The 18,699-nt window shown below is 30.1% G+C and overlaps 4 protein-coding genes across 4 annotated transcripts; 3 read left to right on the top strand and 1 right to left on the bottom strand.

The window, feature by feature from the left end:
• Positions 1 to 3,813: 3,813 nt before the first annotated feature.
• On the top strand, positions 3,814 to 4,416 carry OCT59_028426 (uncharacterized protein; the record flags this gene model as incomplete). Its single annotated transcript, XM_066147273.1, has 2 exons — positions 3,814 to 4,021; positions 4,265 to 4,416. 2 exons carry the CDS (start codon positions 3,814 to 3,816, stop codon positions 4,414 to 4,416), a joined length of 360 nt encoding a protein of 119 aa, XP_065993997.1.
• A 1,810-nt stretch (positions 4,417 to 6,226) lies between these two features.
• On the top strand, positions 6,227 to 8,090 carry OCT59_028425 (uncharacterized protein; the record flags this gene model as incomplete). Its single annotated transcript, XM_066147272.1, has 8 exons — positions 6,227 to 6,256; positions 6,327 to 6,607; positions 6,680 to 6,836; positions 6,900 to 6,988; positions 7,067 to 7,198; positions 7,283 to 7,590; positions 7,656 to 7,798; positions 7,866 to 8,090. 8 exons carry the CDS (start codon positions 6,227 to 6,229, stop codon positions 8,088 to 8,090), a joined length of 1,365 nt encoding a protein of 454 aa, XP_065993996.1.
• A 4,607-nt stretch (positions 8,091 to 12,697) lies between these two features.
• OCT59_028424 (uncharacterized protein) lies at positions 12,698 to 13,962 on the top strand (the record flags this gene model as incomplete). Its single annotated transcript, XM_025311679.2, has 3 exons — positions 12,698 to 13,102; positions 13,179 to 13,430; positions 13,495 to 13,962. The coding sequence occupies 3 exons, from the start codon at positions 12,698 to 12,700 to the stop codon at positions 13,960 to 13,962; spliced, it is 1,125 nt and encodes a 374-aa protein (XP_025169255.2).
• Positions 13,963 to 14,374: 412 nt separating this feature from the next.
• On the bottom strand, positions 14,375 to 15,131 carry OCT59_028423 (uncharacterized protein; the record flags this gene model as incomplete). Its single annotated transcript, XM_066147271.1, has 3 exons — positions 14,375 to 14,701; positions 14,780 to 14,976; positions 15,035 to 15,131. The coding sequence occupies 3 exons, from the start codon at positions 15,129 to 15,131 to the stop codon at positions 14,375 to 14,377; spliced, it is 621 nt and encodes a 206-aa protein (XP_065993995.1).
• Between the last annotated feature and the right edge of the window lie 3,568 nt (positions 15,132 to 18,699).

Below are 18,699 nucleotides of genomic sequence, written 5' to 3'. Positions count from 1 at the left end.
GAATAGGTAGAAGATGATGAGGAAGATGAGGAGGTAGATTCTTGATCACTATCCATCATTGTCTACTTTGATTGCTTTGATTGAGAAGAGGAATTTGTGAAAAAAGATTTGTGAGCAAATTTATAGATTTCGAAGTTGTTGAGATTTGACTACGCGAATGAGTAATGCAAGATACGCGAATGAGTGACGTGAGATACGCGAATGAGTGACATGAGATACGCGAACTTGATTTTGAAGAACTGCATGCGAATCTGATCTAAAAGAATAATTAAACGTTTATTTTATCTTACCAAAAACGTGAAACTGATTTTGAAATAGGAATTAAACGTGAAACTAATCTTAATCTTAAGGAAGAATTGAACGTGTATCTGATCCTAAAAGAAAGGTTGAACACGAAATTGAAGAATTAAACGCGAACTTGTTCCTGATCCTAAAAAAGTGATTGAAGAACCTGATTTTGGAAAAATTGAATTGATAATTTTTTTGAAAATTTTTTAATAAGCGTACTTTATTTAAGTAATTGTAACCTTAACTTTCTTAGCTATTTCATAAAATACAAAATGAATAATAAAAAAAGTAAAATTGAAACCTTTAACTCCGTGTCTGATTTAGTAAAACACAAAAAAAGTAAAATTGAAACCTCTACCTCTGTTTCTGATTTAGTAAAACCCAGGAAAAGTAAAATTGAAACTTCTGCCTCCGTGTCTGATTTAATAAAATCCAAAAAAACTAAAATTGAAATCTCTACCTCTGTATCCGATTTAATAAAATCTAAAACGGCCAATTCAATAAAATCAAAAAAACCAAAAATGGCCGATTTAATAAAACCCAGAAAAAGGTATTTGTATCTATGCCATTGTATTCGTTGTGACAGCGCAGAGGTTGATTTTTGCACTCAAGAAAATCATACAAATGATGAAAGTTTGTGGAACTCAGAGGATACTAGGAAAAATCAGAAAGATACTATTACAGCGAGAAAACAAAAAAGATTAATCATTATTCAAGATGTAAACCTTACAAAAAAGCGAAAAAGGGCATCAAGTTCTAATCTTGATTCTTCCCAACATAATAGTGGCTTTAATCCTTTCAATGAAGATACTGATTCATTCCAACCAAATAATAATGAAAACATACATACATTATTTTCATCATCACCATTATTGCCAAATCCTTCTTATTTTCATGTTCCAGCACCTGATGAAAATAAGGATAACGATGAATATATATATTACAATGAAGAAGAAGAAAATGATGATAATGAGGATGACGGTGATGAGGATGACGGTAATGAGGATGATGGCGATGAGAATAATGGTGCTGAAAATAATGGTAGTGAAGATGAAGGCGATTATAATGAAGAAGAAGATGATGATGATAATGGAGATGATGAGGAGGAGGAGGAGGATATAGAAGAATTTTTTTCATCTCCTGAAATTGGTAATGATGAAGTATTTGTGATGGAAAGTTTAAATGATTCTATAGAAACTGAAATTATTCTATGGGTATTCAAATTTCAACAAAGATTTAGACTTCCAGATATAGCACTTGAAGTATTAATAAAATTCTTACATATTGTACTTACTCGTTTAGATAAATCACAATTTAAAAATTTTCCAGTATCCTTATATCTTACAAAAAAAATGTTAAATATCTTTCAACCAAAAATGCAGTTAGCTGTATGCAACAATTGTCATAAATTGTATAATGTTAGAAATATTGTTGAATACAAAGAAGAAGGAAAAGCTGCTATTGCAAATTGCCTACATGAAGAATTCCCAGATAATCCAGTACCTAGTCGTCATAATAAATGCAACAATCCACTTTCTATTCTTAAAAAAAGAAAGGGTGAAATAATTGCTGTACCTCGTATGATTTATCCTAAACCAAGTATTCGTCAGCAATTAAGTATGTTATACCAACGACCTGGGTTTGAAGATATGCTGGAATTATCAGGAATTCAAAGAGGAGGGGTTAATACCTATTCAGATATTTATGATGGTAAGGTATGGAAAACTTTCCCATTTAATGGTGATACCTTCTTTACACCAGAAACTGCAACAACACACCTAGGCCTTCTCTTTAATCTTGATTGGTTTCAACCTTTCACCTATACTCAACACAGTGCTAGTGCTATTTACGTGTCTATCTGTAATCTTCTGAGAACAGAAAGGAATAATTATCAGATCCGTGTTAGAGCATTTCACATACCTGAAATTCCAAAATAGTTTTAGAGGGATTGATAATTATAATATTGCATCACCTCAGCCGTGGAATTCACCATGTCCTATTTGCGATAGAAAACATGGGAATTATGGATTACATGGCGAATGGTATGGAACAGAATATTGTCTTACTTGCTTCACTTCAAGCAATAAATTCAAATTCGTAATTGTAGCCACATGATGACATTGCTACATCGTGGCAAATGGCAGATCAATAGTAAAGATATTATTCCGCAGTATGAACAAAAATATGTATTTTTTTATTTACAATCAATAAAGCTAAGAAACATTAAGCGCAATATATTTACATGTCAATATCTAGTATGTGTTGAGGAGAGTGTGGGATTGTGTTTTTATGCTAATATTTCTCAATCAGTTTTTCATCTGTGGATCGATACTTGCAGTATCATTTAAAAAACGTCACCATGTATCACGGGAACAAGTCATTACCACTATATAATTTATTCTTGAAACTTCCCGCATATACTCAAACTTTTACATGCATTAATAATAAAAAAGATCTTTTTGTTGATCCAGGGACACGATCCCAGTGTCTATTATAATTTTAAGGAGTATCCGTTGATCTGATTTTCGTGATGAATCATAATAACGTAATTTCCCCAAAGATTTATTCCAAAAATCGATCTTTAAATGCACCACAAATCTTATAAAAAGGTGAGGCTTTATTTAGTGAATCCTTTTATTCGTCTTGTGCAAGTAAAGCAAAAAAATATCAAAACAAACATTCAAACTTACCACTATTAATAACAACAATATCAACAATCAAACGAGTATATTTCGCAAAATAATAGCGAAGTTGATTTCTTGGCTTAAAAATCGTTATCATGATGTTAATCATTTTTCCTGGCTCTATAGATGCTCAAAGATAAAGCGAACATATTGATATTCGCCGAGAAAATCGTGATCATTGTCATGTGTCTAATCAGCGCAATATTAATTTCAGTCACCAGATTTTAGTCACATGCTGAGATACAGTGCGCAGACGCAAATAAAATTTTCTGGCAATGGCATCCGAATTCTTGATGCTTGGCGCAGTATTATTCTAGCGATAAAAAAACTGAAACACCTTTATTATAACGCATAAAGTAACAAATTTCTTGAATATGAGGCGGAATGGAATGTTGTGAAAATGAAGTACAATGGTAAGTGTGTATTTCTTTTAATGGGAAATAATCTTTTACATAAGCGTAGATATGGGTAGGATTATTTATTTCGAACTGAAAATCTATGGGGCTGAGAATCTTGTAGTTTAGAAACAAATTTATCTGTAGAAATTATTCTGAGAGCAAAGAAATAATGTGGTACGGAACTTGCATTAAATCGCCTAGGATCTGTGTACTCTCTCCCTCTTTGATAGCATCATACATTTCATTCGCTACCTTTACTTTTTTACTGAAAAATTAATAAAGTTTCACAGCTTATAAATTTTGATCATATATGATATGTGCTATTAATAACAATAAATAATTTTTTTTTTCTTGACATAAGATAAGAAAAAGGCTGACGACCACCAAGAAATAACTTGGATGTCTTCTGACTCATAACTTCACTGCCAAGGTCTGGAACAGACATGAAGTTATGGCTTCTTCAAGGTAACATATACCAAGGGAAACACTCACCGCCAGGGCCTGGAACAGACGTGAGTGATTTCAGCAAAGTCATTGGATCAACTGTCGCCGCCAAGGCCTTGAACAGACACGAACAGTTGTTAGTCGTCAAACAACTCATAACTTCACCGCCAAGGTCTGGAACAGACATAAAGTTATGGCTTCTCCAAAGTAATATATACCTAAGGTTGCTTGCCGAAACCTAGGGGTTTAGGCAAGATGGTGTTTCACCGAAAAGCAAAATTCTGCCAAAACTATATTAAAGTTATATTAAAAAACTAGCGAAACTTTGGAGAAAGATGAAACTGCCAAAACTTATTATAAATGCCGAAACTGCCAAAACTCTGCCGAAACTATAATAAATCTATAGTAAAATTTTGATAAAACTAATCGTAGAATTTTGAAGAGGTTTAGACAAGCAACTTTACATATACCAAGGAAAACACTCACCACCAGGACCTGGAACAGACGTGAGTGATTTCAGCAAAGTCATTGGATCAACTGTCGCCGCCAAGGCCTGGAACAGACACGAACAGTTGTTTCCACCTAAGTACTATGAGATATAAACGCACAGGGTATAAAGCTCCGTCCTATCTAAAGTTCCAAACGGGTCAGTTCGGTTCGGTTTTTTTGCGGTTCGGGTAGAACCAAAAACCGAAATGGAACCGAACCGGAACCGTCCGGTTCGGTTCAGTTCTATCTGAAATTAAGAAAAATGCGAAAAAATGAATACACGACCATCCAGTGATCGTACAAGGACGAGCCATAGCTCGTTGGAATCCTCTCATCGAGACGCGTCGAATGGTGGTAAAATCAAGTCTCTAACATCGATACATCACGAGATAGCCCATGGTGAGTGTTTCTTAAAAAATTTGTATTAGAAAACGATCCATTGATGCTAGAGACATGAATTTACCACCATTCGACGCATCTCAACGAGACGAATCTAATGAGCTATAATTCGTCTTTTTGCAATCACTGGATGGTCGTGTATTCATTTTTTCGCATTTTTTTTTAAATTTTTGAACGTCAAAAATTAAAATTCCGATACAAGCGATTAAACGCCATATATTGATCACACAAAGATGAATTTTAGCTCATTGGATTCGTCTCACTGAGACGAGTCTAATGGTGGTAAAATCAAGTCTCTAGCATCGATAGATCGTGAGATAGCCCATGGTGAGTGTTTCTTAAACAATTCGCATTAGAAAACGATCTATCGATGCTAGTGACATCATTTTACCACCATTCGACTCGTCGCAGTGAGACGAATCCAATGAGCTAAAATTCGTCTTTGTGTGATCAATAGATGGCGTTTAATCGCTTGTATCGGAATTTTAATTTTTGACGTTTGAAAATTTAAAAAAAATGTGAAAAAACGAATACACGACCATCCAGTGATTGTAAAAAGACAAATTATATCTCATTAGATTCGTCTCGTCGAGATGCGTCGAATGGTGGTAAATTCATGTCTCTAGCATCAATGGATCGTTTTCTAATGCAAATTTTTTAAGAAACACTCACCATGTGCTATCTCGTGATCTATCGATGCTAGAGACTTGATTTTACCACCATTCGACGCGTCTCGATGAGAGGATTCCAACGAGCTATGGCTCGTCCTTGTACGATCACTGGATAGTTGTATATTCGTTTTTTTGCATTTTTTCTTAATTTCGGATAGAACTGAACCGAACCGGACGGTTCCAAGTCCAAAACTGAACCGAAAACCGAACCGAATTTTTTGCTGGTTCCGGATCGGTTCCCGGTTCAAACTGGAACTGTTCGGAGCTTTAGTCCTATCCGCTAGTTTCTAACTAACTATATTAGTTTGAGCATAAACCTGTTTCAAACTGAGTTTAATTAACATCCCTACATCAGTGTGATGCACGTCTGAAATGTGTGTCAGGTTGACGGCGCAGTGTGGCGCAGTAATTTCAAAAAAAAATAAGTTAAAGATTTTCTTTTTAATGTAATATTTTCAAATTTACACACTAAATGTATTTTCATCTGTTTTACAAAATTCACTTATAAATGGAAGGAGGTTTTGGAAGTAGATTTTGACTTTAGTATATAACAACTGATTTTATTGTCTTTGCCGATCATTTCCAAAATTGGATTTGTCGAAAAAACAGTTTTTGTTAAATAACTCGAAAATGGCCTTCTAAACCACCCATATATTCTCTAAGTAAATTTGCAGAGCGGACGAAAATACATCTAGTGTAGTAATTTAAAGATTTTATTTTAAATAAAAAAAATTGCAATTTAATTTTTTTGGAAAAAATCGCTGCGCCACACTGCGCCGTCAACCTGATACACATTTCAGATGTGCATCACAACTGTCACGAAAAACCTGGGAAATCAGTTGAAGAGGAGGAAATGCCAAATATTGAGTCTCCGCTAAAAAAGGTGAGTTCGATAAAGGTCCTTTCTAAATTTGTTACATAGCCCTTTTCTTACCTTGTGGATGTGCGCACAGATAAAAACCGCTGATAGAGCAGAAAACATGGACGGTTGCAAGGAAAATCGAATGCAGTCAACTTCAGAAAACTCTATGATTTCATTGGAGACAGATGATGAAATAGATTATAATCATGATATAGATCCAAATATTGAGTCCGACTTATTGGAGCAACAGATACCTGTACAAAATCACTCAAAGTACCCTGATCAAGACAGTCTAGATGATATTTGGCTATTGCCTTCTGGAAACCCGATTGATGAAGTAATTCGTAGACCTGAAAATCTGCATAAGTCACAGTAAGTTTTATAATCTTCATTTTTTTTCTTCATGTCTTGATCCAACATATTAATTTTTGCATTTATATGTAGCCCGTCATGTCTTGGTATCATACGTATTGGTTCAAAGATTCGTAAATCAGAGTGGATTGAACAAAAAGATTGGAATTATTTACAAACTAGCATTGAATATCCGAATTATAAACTGACTTCTAATGTAGAAAACCTCGTTAAAGAATTATTAGAGACTGTAAGTACAAATTAATCTTTACCTTTAATGATAATGTTATTTACATTTGCTAATTAACAATAGAACTCATTAATGCAATGTGTTTGTAAAGCCAAGTTTAAAAATGAGATCGATAAGGAAATGGAATTTGTAACGGATGTCTTTTTATGGTTGTGAGTATAGATTTCTGCAAAAATAGTACTGTTTATTTTTTTTTATTTCACTATTTAATTAACAAATTTAATTTGAAGCACGAAAAATGTATTTAACCCTGCGTCGGCTTTCCACAGCAAAAATAAAAATGAAGCACTCCTGGGTTCACTAATGATTCATCCAATGTTGCAGTACCTTACTAACACAACTGACCGCGTTATATATGTGCCGTACGTTTTTTGAATCAAACACCAAATTAATATTTCGTTCTTCTTTACAGTATTAAAAATGTGATTATCTCTTTTTCAAAATAGAGGCGAAATTTATCTAAAGGCTAGTGCAAATCAGAGATTATTACGATGTAATCTAAAACCTGACGATGACAAGCCTCTAGGTATGAAAGTAGATGGTTCATTTCATTCCCCCGATGAAGAAAGCCTTGAAATAGGCATGGTGGAGCTGTCTGGTGGTTACTTAACCTCGGATTTGCCAAGATACTTAAAAGACCATGTGAAAGGATATTGGGGCTGTCGCGATCTTCTAAATGATATAGTTAGAAAATACAATCGTGGTGACTACAAAATTTTTAGACGTCTACGCTCGTGGTTTTTTCATATACACGGTAAGTTAATATATAAGCTGGGTCTTTATTTTTTTTCTTGTTAAATAAATTATCTTTGTATATAGGACTTGAGGTGCAAATTTGGGGTATGGATTTACCCGTTTCAAAATCCTACCGAATGTTTCTCATTGGTGCTTTTCGGCTCCCAATTAGTTGGGAAGACCATCATGAATTGGTGAATGCACTTAGGATTTTGCGAAATCTTAGAGTAAGTAATTCTTTGAATTAAATTAGTATTGAAACATTTTATTCTAATAATTATCTTTTTTGCTTAGAGGGGATTAGATGATACCCTCAAGATACTTGAGGAACTCAAAAAGTCACATCGCCGGAATTCAGTTTTACATTCCCATTCTTCAATATTGAAGAGTCATATAGGTGATGCGAAGAGTTCACCAAAAAAACTCGCAGGAAAAAACTCACGTTTCATAAATCCACTCATGTATCATGATTACAATGATTCTGATTATGATGATTCACCGTCAGGATGCTTTCATTAATTGGTTTAACATGGGAGAGTGTCGCAAATAATGATAATATGAGTAATTTTTTAATGATTGCAACTACTGAATGATATTTGCTATTGAAGTTTGTCTGTTATCTCTCATTGCGTTTATATAATAAATTTTTTATTGACCAAAATTCACATGACTTGTTTCTGCTTTAATATTCTTGCGTTACAAAAATGGAATTATATCAATAAAGCATACCCACATTGGGCTTGTAATCTATTAATTAATATGTTTTAGAACATCATAATTTATTAATTAATATAGCCTAGAATACCATAATCTACTAATTAATAGGTTCTAAAAATAGAATCTGCTTTCCTTTCCATAACCTATTAGTTAGTAAATATGGATGAAATGCATGATCGTGTCAGGTGGTGCAGTAATTTATAGTAAATCCATATTTAAATTTGGCTAGCATTATGGTTAAAGCTCCAAATAGGTCAGTTCGGTATTTAAAAAATGTAAAAATAGGAATAACTCAGCAACCAGTGATCATATAAAGATGAGCAATAGCTCATTAGAATCACCTTATTAAGGTATGTCAAATGGTGGTAACTGGTAATATTATTTCTTTAGTCTCGATATATCACAAGATAATCAAGATAATCAACACTAAACAATTTTTAAGAAACTAGCACTAGAATTGTATTTATTGATCCTAAAGAAATGATCTTAGCATCATTCGATAGGTTTTAATGAGACGAATCTAATAAGCCTTTTTTCATTTTTTATGATCACTACATAACGAGTTATCCTAATTTTTGCATTTTTTTAAATTTTCAAATGTCAAAAAATAAAAATTCTGATCTAAGATATAACTAGGGATGCTAATCGTTACATTATGTTACGTTACATTACGTAACTTACACTGTAAGTTACATGGACTGAATGTAACATTACATTGATATGTATTGATATGTTTACCAGAATTAAGATAATTCAGCCAGTATTACCTTAATCTTGGCCAAGTTTATAATTTATAACGAACATTAACAAATAAAAAGTAGCCTATTATCATGTTTTACAGTTTCGGATTCAACTATTTTTATGATCTTATCATACAAGTTTAACATATTCCTGCAATCTTGTCGTATTTTTGTTCATTCAGAATTACAGTATTTATATTTATATTTATATCATTTTTTTATTGGGATTTATTGTTTCTTCAGATTTTGATTAAAAAAAAAATTTTATGTTACAATAACATAATGTAACGTAAGTTACGTAACTTATAGAAAATTACCATAACGTAACAATAAATTTTATAAATTACAGTAATTTTACATCCCTAGATATAACCCATTCTCTACTGATTGCATTAGAATGATCTTTAGCTCATTAAAACTGTTTCAATGAGATGAATTGAATGACAGTAAGATCATATTTCTAGCATTGATAAATACCTTTTTAATGCTGATTTTTAAAACTGTTTAGCATGATTTATCTTGTGATATACCAATACTAGAGACATGATTTTACCATCATTCAATTCGTCTTATTGAGACGATTCTAATGAGTTAAAGATCATTTTAATGCAATCAGTAGATGATGGGTTATATCTTAGATCAGAATTTTTATTTTTTTGATGTTCAAAAATTTAAAAAAATGCGAAAATTAAGATAACTTATTATGTAGTAATTATAAAAAAATGAAAAAAGGCTCATTAGATTTGTCTCATTAAGACCTATCAAATGATGTCAAGATTATTTCTCTAGGATCAATAGATATGATTTTAGCGCTAGTTTCTTAAAAATTGTTTAACATTAATTATCTCGTGATATATCAAGACTAAAGAAATAATATTACCACCATTCGATATATTTCGATAGAACGATTCTAATGAGCTATTATTCATCTTTATATGATCACTGGTTGCCAAATTATTTTGATTTTCACATTTTTTTCTTAAAATAAAATAGAACTGAACTGAACCAAATGATTCCAATTCCAAAACTGAACTGAGAACTAAATTGAATTTTTGGTCAGTTTTGGATCAGTTTTCAGTTCAAATTAAAACCATTCAGAGCTTTAACTATGGTATAATTTCTGGCCAATCTTTAAATACATAATTTATAGTTTCAAGTTGGTGTTATAGTAGTGATTTGGTAGTACCTGAAACTCTTTTAGAACTCTTCTGAAACTGTCATAAAACTGGCAGGTAACTAGAAAGACTTTATCAATCCTAAAGTTCTGGCCAAAATTATAGAATAGTATTGACCAAAATTAAATGAAATTTTACTACGTCTTACTGCTTACATTTTTCAAGTAACTTTTAAATAACTTTTGAAAGTCAGTTAGTTAAAGGATTAGGGTTCTGATAAGTATTACTATGGCCAGTCCATTTATTTATCAGAAATGCGTACCTTATAACTAAAGCAACTATTGCCTATTTGTTGCCAGTACATATATGACAATTTTGCGTTTAAGGTTAGAGATGCGTTATGTATTATTATGACAGGATCCCAAACAATATATATATAGTAGGTCAGATGAAAAATTTAAAATTTACTAAGTTAATAAGCAAATATTTTTCATGTCTGCTAAACAAACTTTTATCCAACCCATAAATTTTTTACACTGCTAAGCAACTTATTTTATGACATATATATATTAATATATAATTTTTTTTATAAAATATGTATATAAAAAAAAACTAAAAAAACAAAAATTTTTGAAATAATGCATGGATAAAGCTATTATTACTTTTTTGTAATATTACAACTTATAAATGTTTCTTATTAATATTTTCGTATATCTGTTCTGTGACTTCAGAGTATAATTCAAAGGAAACATCCAAAACCTTTTTATTTATGAATTTATTCATGTTTTTCGTAACACCACCAATACGCAGAATTTTTATTTTTAAAATTTACTGTAAAATTTATCAAAAAAAATATTTTTAAAAATTTTCTAAGTAAAAATGAAATAACTTTTATTAATTATTACAAAAATTATAGTGTAAAATTATAAAAAAACAGAAAAACACTTATTTTTCTTGCTCTCATTTTTAATATATATTTTTTAAATGTTACATGAACGCGTATATGATTTATAATTTTAATGTTACGTGAACACATATTTGTTTTATCAAAAACATGTTACACAATCACGTCTAAAAATGTTTTCTGTATTACATATACAATTAACTTAATCTTTGTATTAAAAATAGTAACTGTTTACATATTTTATTAGGGTTTTTTATCGCCGTTTTTGAATTACTGTAAACTGCGGCTTGTCAATCATTTTATAAATAAATTATCAAAAATTGCGAAAACAGCAAATAGCCAATAAAATTGATTTTTAATTCGTATTACCTATATCACTATAAATGGCGCAGTATGCCATACGCGTGATAAATTAATTCGTGATCCGTCTCCAAACCAGTGAAATCTACTAATACATTTTGGGGAATTATTTTGCAAATTAATTTAGTGGGAAATTCAGATAAGAGCAAGAGATATAGCACGCAGGAAATGTGAAATGAACTTACAAATTATTAGAGAAAAGTAGTTTAGAAGAACTAAAGATGTTAGCCATAATTCAAAAAAGTGTCGTAATACAAAATTTTTATATGCCGTAATTAATTAAGGCTATAAAAATCTTATAGCCGTAATTCAAAATTTTTTAAAAAATAATTAAGGCTAACATCTTTAAGAAGAACTGCAAAATTACTAGATACACCACTCAATATAAGCAAAATATAGTACGACCTGTGTTTAATAGAAATAAATAATTTTAATACTTTTTTTTTGTTTTTTCTTATTTATAACCTTTAAATAAATTATTTACCAGCAAATAAATAACATTTTAATAAAAAAATATCAATTTTGTGATTGTCACACCTCTTGTATTGAATAATTATGGCATTTTTAAAGGCCGGAATCTAGCGTCGCTAAAGAAAAAATTTTTTAACTAATCGTTCAATGTAAAAATTTTTGATGGATTCTGATTCCCTCAGTTTTAAGCAATTGGTTACACTATTTTTCAGCCGGGTTGTAATACAAATTTGGCTGGTTACTTTTTAGGCAATATCGCCAATTTGTATAACAATGTAGCCTTAAATGGCAAGTATATGTTGATCAAACTTGTGATATTAATATTTGACAATGCAAATTTATCATTCAATATACCCAGAACATTATTATATAACACTTAAAAAAAAAAAATTCTGGGAAAATCAGCTCAAAAGCCATTTAAGTTATAATTAATTTGTAAAACCAGTTCCCTGAAATTTATTAGTAGTTTTCACTGGTTCGGAGACGGATCATGAATTAAATATTAAAATGAACAAATATCTTCCTGGTATTTGCTTCGCGTGTCAGAAATGTCTGTTTTGCTTTAATTTTTCACCTTGTAACTGTAATAAAAACATAAAACCAACAAGAGTAAGCAAACCAGAACGTGGATAGCAAATTTATTTTCGTGTATATACTCTAAACGAAAATTTACCAACAGCAAATTACTTTCTTTCTTCTGCTGAGACGAAATTTCAATATAATAATAATTTTAATGAGCCTTTTTCTTTTACTTTTTGTTCTACATGTAATAGTAAATATCAAAGGTTGAAAACTAAAGACAAAATTTCTAAAAAAAAAATGAAAAGTAAAGCTGCAGTGTACGTTGAGTCTCTTGAATTATTTGAAGAATGTGGTATTGATGAAATCAAACTACATGTAAGCATTGAAAAAAAGGGTAAGAAAACCTCTACTTCTAAGACTCTAATTATTAAACCAGTTGAATATATCAATGTTATGGAAAAGATCAATGCTTTTGTACAAAAAGCACTTCAAAATGAGAATATCAAACCAGCAAATTACAGTATATCATATAAAGCAATGAATTCACGTGGTCTTTCAAGTGAATTAGAAGATGAACTTGATTTTAAAGAGTTTATTGAAGATTATAAGAAAGTTACTACAGCTAATAAAAAAATGGGAATGATGGTAGTGATTGATAATTCTACAGATAATGAAACAAAATCAAGTGAAAAGCGTTTAAAGGTAAGGAAATTGCAATTACTCTTATTATTTTACATATTCAATATTCTAACTTGACGTAATTTTTTAAAATTTTTAGAATTCTGATGATGTTGAAAGTGATGGCTCAGTTTCTGAGGAAGAAAAGGTAATAACACATACTAAAAAAAAGAAAAAATCTCGTGTTATTAGAGATGATGATTTATCAAAAGAAGAAAGAACACGAGCAGAAATAATTTCTGTATTATGCGAAAAATACAAGTGTAATTTACATACAACACCATGTTATATTCAAGATAATCGTCATTTACAGTTTAATCCAGCAAGATTACAACTTTGGGCACGAGAAATTGTAAGTTATCTGCAATAAAATTGATTTTTATTTGGATATTCACAAAATTTAATTATTACTATAGATGAATAAAGGTACTACTGAAGACGTTCCACCAACTTATCCCATATTTAGTGCAATATTAGGCGTGTTAGTTAGCAATAATAATACTCAAATATCCACAATTGCACCTGCTACTGCATCCACTACTACATCTGCTACTGCAGTACCTACTGCTGCATCAGCTGTCCCACCTGCTAATACACCTATACCTATTATTATTCAAATGCCACCATTTCAATATCCTTATCCTTCTTTTAATCAATTAGATACATCTACAAATCACAAATTACCTTCAATTCATGAATTTCTTTTTAGTTTAGATCAAAAATACAATTGTAATGGTGAATATTCTCAATTTGAAAATGCTTTTCTTGAAGAAGCAATAACTGTAAATATTATAAAAGACTTATCTGATGAACAAATGAAAACATTAGGTATTGTAAAAATTGGGTGGCAAAAAAATATTAGACAAGAAGCACAAAAATATTGACGTGTATATTCAAAAATAAAGTATAATAAAATATGGTTATTGAGTTTACAAATAAATTGATGATGTAAAAAATGATTGTGCCATTTGAGGAGTAATTTGACTACATGCAACTAATAAAGCATATATTGAATCATCACAAACCTCCATAAAATCATGATTACGTTTAATCCATAATTTGATAGTTGAAAATGCTGTTTCAATTGGGTTATAATCAGGAGAATAAGGTGGAAGAAAAACTACACGGCATCCTAATCTTTCCATCAATGAAATAAGTTCAGCATCATGATATATTCTAGCATTATCCATTATAATTACGCTATTATCACCAGGATATGGATTCATCACAGGCACCTATATTGACAATAAATTTTATAAATAATAAAATATAAATAATAAAATACAAAATAAAGTTCTATATAAACGTAATATTACATACTACTTGATTAAGCACAAAATCAACAAATCTTTTTCTATCACATGCTCCTTCAAATACATCAACAGTAATAAATCCATCTAATGTAAGAGCAGGTAAGATTGTATATCGCTTTCTTCGTACAAATACTACTTTCTTACATGCACGTGTATTGTGAGGAGAATACCCATATAATCTTGATAAGCTTCTCTCATCCTTAGCACATTCATCAAGAAAAATCAACTGATTTGAAGTATAATGTTCGCCAATTACATCTAAATAATGTGCACGCATAAGTTCACTTCTTTCATATGCTGCTTTTTGCAACTTTTGTAAAAAAAATAAATATAATTATTGAGTATTTCAATTTTCTAATTGATTTATTAAAATTGATTATTTCAATACCTTTTTTCGAGTAATTCCTAAATAATAAAGTGATCTCCAAAGTGCTGAAACAGAAACTCTTTTACCTGTAAGATTTTCCATCTCATAAACTAACTCATCTAAATACCAGTCAACTTTGTCTTTTACAAGATTTTGGAGTATACACATTTCAGCTTCTACTAAATAGTTTTCTTCTGCCAGGAACTCCTTTAACTGGACTGGTAACACACGCCCATTTTACATATAAATTTATTATTTTGATCACAAAGCTCTTACTAACATACAATGTGTTAGCAATATCTATGATAGAAAAATCATTATTATAAAGATACACAACACGCCAATGTAAATCTTCGCTAATTTCTGTAGGCATAGGGCTTTCTACTAATATTCCAGACACATATTTTAGTTGAATAAACTAATAATTACAATATCATAAAACTTATTACCATACCTAATGTAGATTTAGTAGAAATCTGGAAAAACAAAATAGAGATCTGAGAAAAGAAAAAGAAAAATATAAATATTATAACTTTATTATTTGTATTACATAACATTTGCGTACAATATTTCTATTGAATAAACAATACAATTGCAGATTTCGCAATATATGGTGTAAAATCGTTACTATACCCAGTGTTGAATCATCAGAAATCTTCCAGTAAAATAGAACGAAAGACTGAAAAAACACTTAAAAGTGATACAAGAATAGCTAGGTGTTATGCAGATCAAAAAATATTTATATGTTTATATGTGAAACGTAAAGTTTTACTAGTACAGTTTTACAAAAATCACACATTTTCGGTTTATTTATAAAATGATCGACAAGCCGCAGTTTACAGTAATTTGAAAACGGTGATAATGTGAAAAATGTAAAATATATATTATATTATATATATATTAAAAAAATCTATCCTGCTACGCAAATATATATCTGACTATTAATAATTTAATACTCTACTACGCAAATTATATCTGACTATTTTAAAATTACGTTATCAAATAAGCAATAATAAATCTCACATAAGAAAAAATTTTTATATGTTGGCTAATCAAACTCAAAACCTACATTTATATATATTGTTCAGGATCCTATTATGACCAGCCCATTTATACTATATTTGAGTACATATCTAAAAAGATAAAGCCTTCTTTTAATTTTTATATATAGATTACAAAGAAGGTTTTATGCCATATATAAGTATATACTTTGAGATGAAAATGGAGTGGAGACTTTTGCCAATATTTATATAATAAATTATGCAGTTATCCAGATACATACTAGTAATAGGGTATTCTTTTTCCATTATTTTATATAAAAATTCTGAAGAAGGATACCTTAAATGACATATTTGGATACATACTAATAATATAAAGGTAGTCTTCTTCAGTTTTATAATTTTATATAATATTTCTGAAGAAAATTACTTTGGATGATATATCCGAGTATATATTTAAAAAGATAAAGTCTTCTTCCAATTTTTTATATATAGATTACGAAGAATGCTTCACTTTTAGATACATATTCGCTTTTTTTTCATTTATGATTTGTTAACTAAATTTGCTGTTACTTCTTTATTACATCTATTGAAAAAAATAATTAACCATTTTGGAAATATATTAGAATATATAAAGTTTTACTTACTGATGACATGTATATGCCAATTACTTCTAACCAAAATCGTGAAACTAGCCCTCTCATGGCTATGAGCACTATATTTTGCAGGGCTTATTGCAAGAATTATCTACATCTGTTAGGGGAGAAACTATTAAAAATAATGAAGTAGCTGAGGATAATTTAAAAGCTTCAATACCTAAGACTTTAGCCTGCCTATTCCAAAAAGCGTGTAGAGCAGAGATATGTGCTACAAAAGCAATTCAAAAAGAAATTTTGTGTTGGTATTATTATGTGAAAATGTATAAAGAGAAAGTTGAAGAAATTAAGAATGCTCAAAGAGGAGTTAGTGATCAATCAGCAAGAAATCAAGTGTATGATAATATAATGGAACATCTTTCTGATAGATTTACTAAGGATACTTTATGTAAAAAAACTCAAAAAGCTGTGAAGATTTTTAAGTTGTTTTAGAGAATTGGAGTAGATAAGATTAAACTGTTCATATCATATAGTGTAAAGCTATTTCAAAGCTTACTGATCCACAAATTCGAACAATTGAAGAGCATTTTGGTCACATGCAAGATCTGAGGTCCTACCTATGACTTTCACATAATGTGAATATTGCGCTATATATCTGAATTTCCACAGTTATATATTGATTTATGTTTACTTTATTGCAGTATACAAACTAACTCTCATAATTCAAAGTTATGTTATAAACTTTATTAATATAAAAAATAACATTGTAGCAATGATATACAAATAAAAAAAAATATATAACCTGGTTGGATCTCCTTTAAAAATATGTTTTTTCAGAAAAAACAGAATACCCTGTTTTATAAATCATTTAATTTGCTTTTCTGAATATCGCTGGCCTTAAATTTCAATTTGAAAGACTGTGTCACTAGGCCAGTTTATTACTAATTGTTCAGGTTTTTGATTGCAAAATCCGTTAGCCAATCTGAACATATGATTAAAATTAAAATTAAGTATACAGATCGTTAATTGCAAAAAAATTTCAAATAACCAATCAGCATATTTGTTTTTGTTGTGCTTTGCCTATTTTAAAATATGATCAAAATAATTCCATTTTTTTTTAGTTCAGAAAAATTGGGTCACTAATTGAATTACACCAATTTATTAATTAATATTATTTAACTAAAAACTGATCAAAATTCTGAATGATCAGACCTACTGTGACATAACAACTGCGGAAGTTATTATGTGACCACTAATGATGTGACTTAGTCAAGATATAAATTACTTCCAACTGTACTTTAGTAATTTGCTTATATAATTCAACTCGTCCTTCTGGTTAATAAAAAAATCCAACTGTACTTTAGTACTGAATTGTAAGGAATAAAGCATACCGAGATATTAAAGAAGAGAAGAATGACGAATATAATGCAGATCAAATGATCGTTGGCAGAAAAAGCACCAACTGGATTGTAAATAGGATTTGTATCAGAGAAAGTCTGATACAATATCAGCTTGACGAAAATCTGCCAAAAATGAAGCCAGAATATTATAACATTATTTTCTTCAATTCTAATTATAAGGATGATTTCTTAAATACGCTAGATTAAAGTATCGTTGAACAGATGCGTATCGATATGAGGAGAAAAAAAGAAAAAACAAAAGATAATATGGAGCAAGATATTAAGATATTTTTGGACAATGTGATTGATTGTGATATCAAAATCACTAAAGAGAAATTAAAATAACAAAAAGAAGAAAATATTACTTCATTTGAGAAGGTCTATGCGTTAGAATTCGTGAGTCGCATGTGAGTATATTACTTCATCAAAAATGTAATGAGACTATAAGACTAATGACTAATGAAAGTATAAGACTAACCTTATAGGATAAAACTAATGGAAAATGTGAATTGGCTTCTTGACCTGATGTTCAAAGGAACATACATAATCAATGTTTTGGCGCCCATCCTCTCTGAATTTTTTACTAAAAATAAACAATATTGGTGTGCTTCATACACTAAAGGCAAATGTAAGAGATTGTAATTCTGGTAAGGCAGATGATAAATGCTAATCTAACAGAAAAAAAATTGATAGGTGTTCAGATGAAAATTGCAAAGATACTAAAAACTTTAATGAATTAGTTTGTGGAGCTTAACTTAAGTTCCGATATCACATTGGTCAAGCTATATGGGCTACAATTATATAGTAAGTTCTGATTTCTGATTTCTGAATTCCTCTCTTAATTTTTGTTACCATTACTAACTCTGTGTTTTACAGTAAATGAGCTGACTATTTATGAGTTTCAACTAAAATATACAGAAATCTATACTATGGAAGTAATATCAACA

This window comes from Rhizophagus irregularis, chromosome 8 (assembly GCF_026210795.1).
Source record: "Rhizophagus irregularis chromosome 8, complete sequence".
Classification (NCBI taxonomy): domain Eukaryota; kingdom Fungi; phylum Glomeromycota; class Glomeromycetes; order Glomerales; family Glomeraceae; genus Rhizophagus; species Rhizophagus irregularis.
The sequence above is the reverse complement of the archived record's forward strand: the minus strand, read 5'-3'. Positions and strand labels throughout refer to the sequence as shown.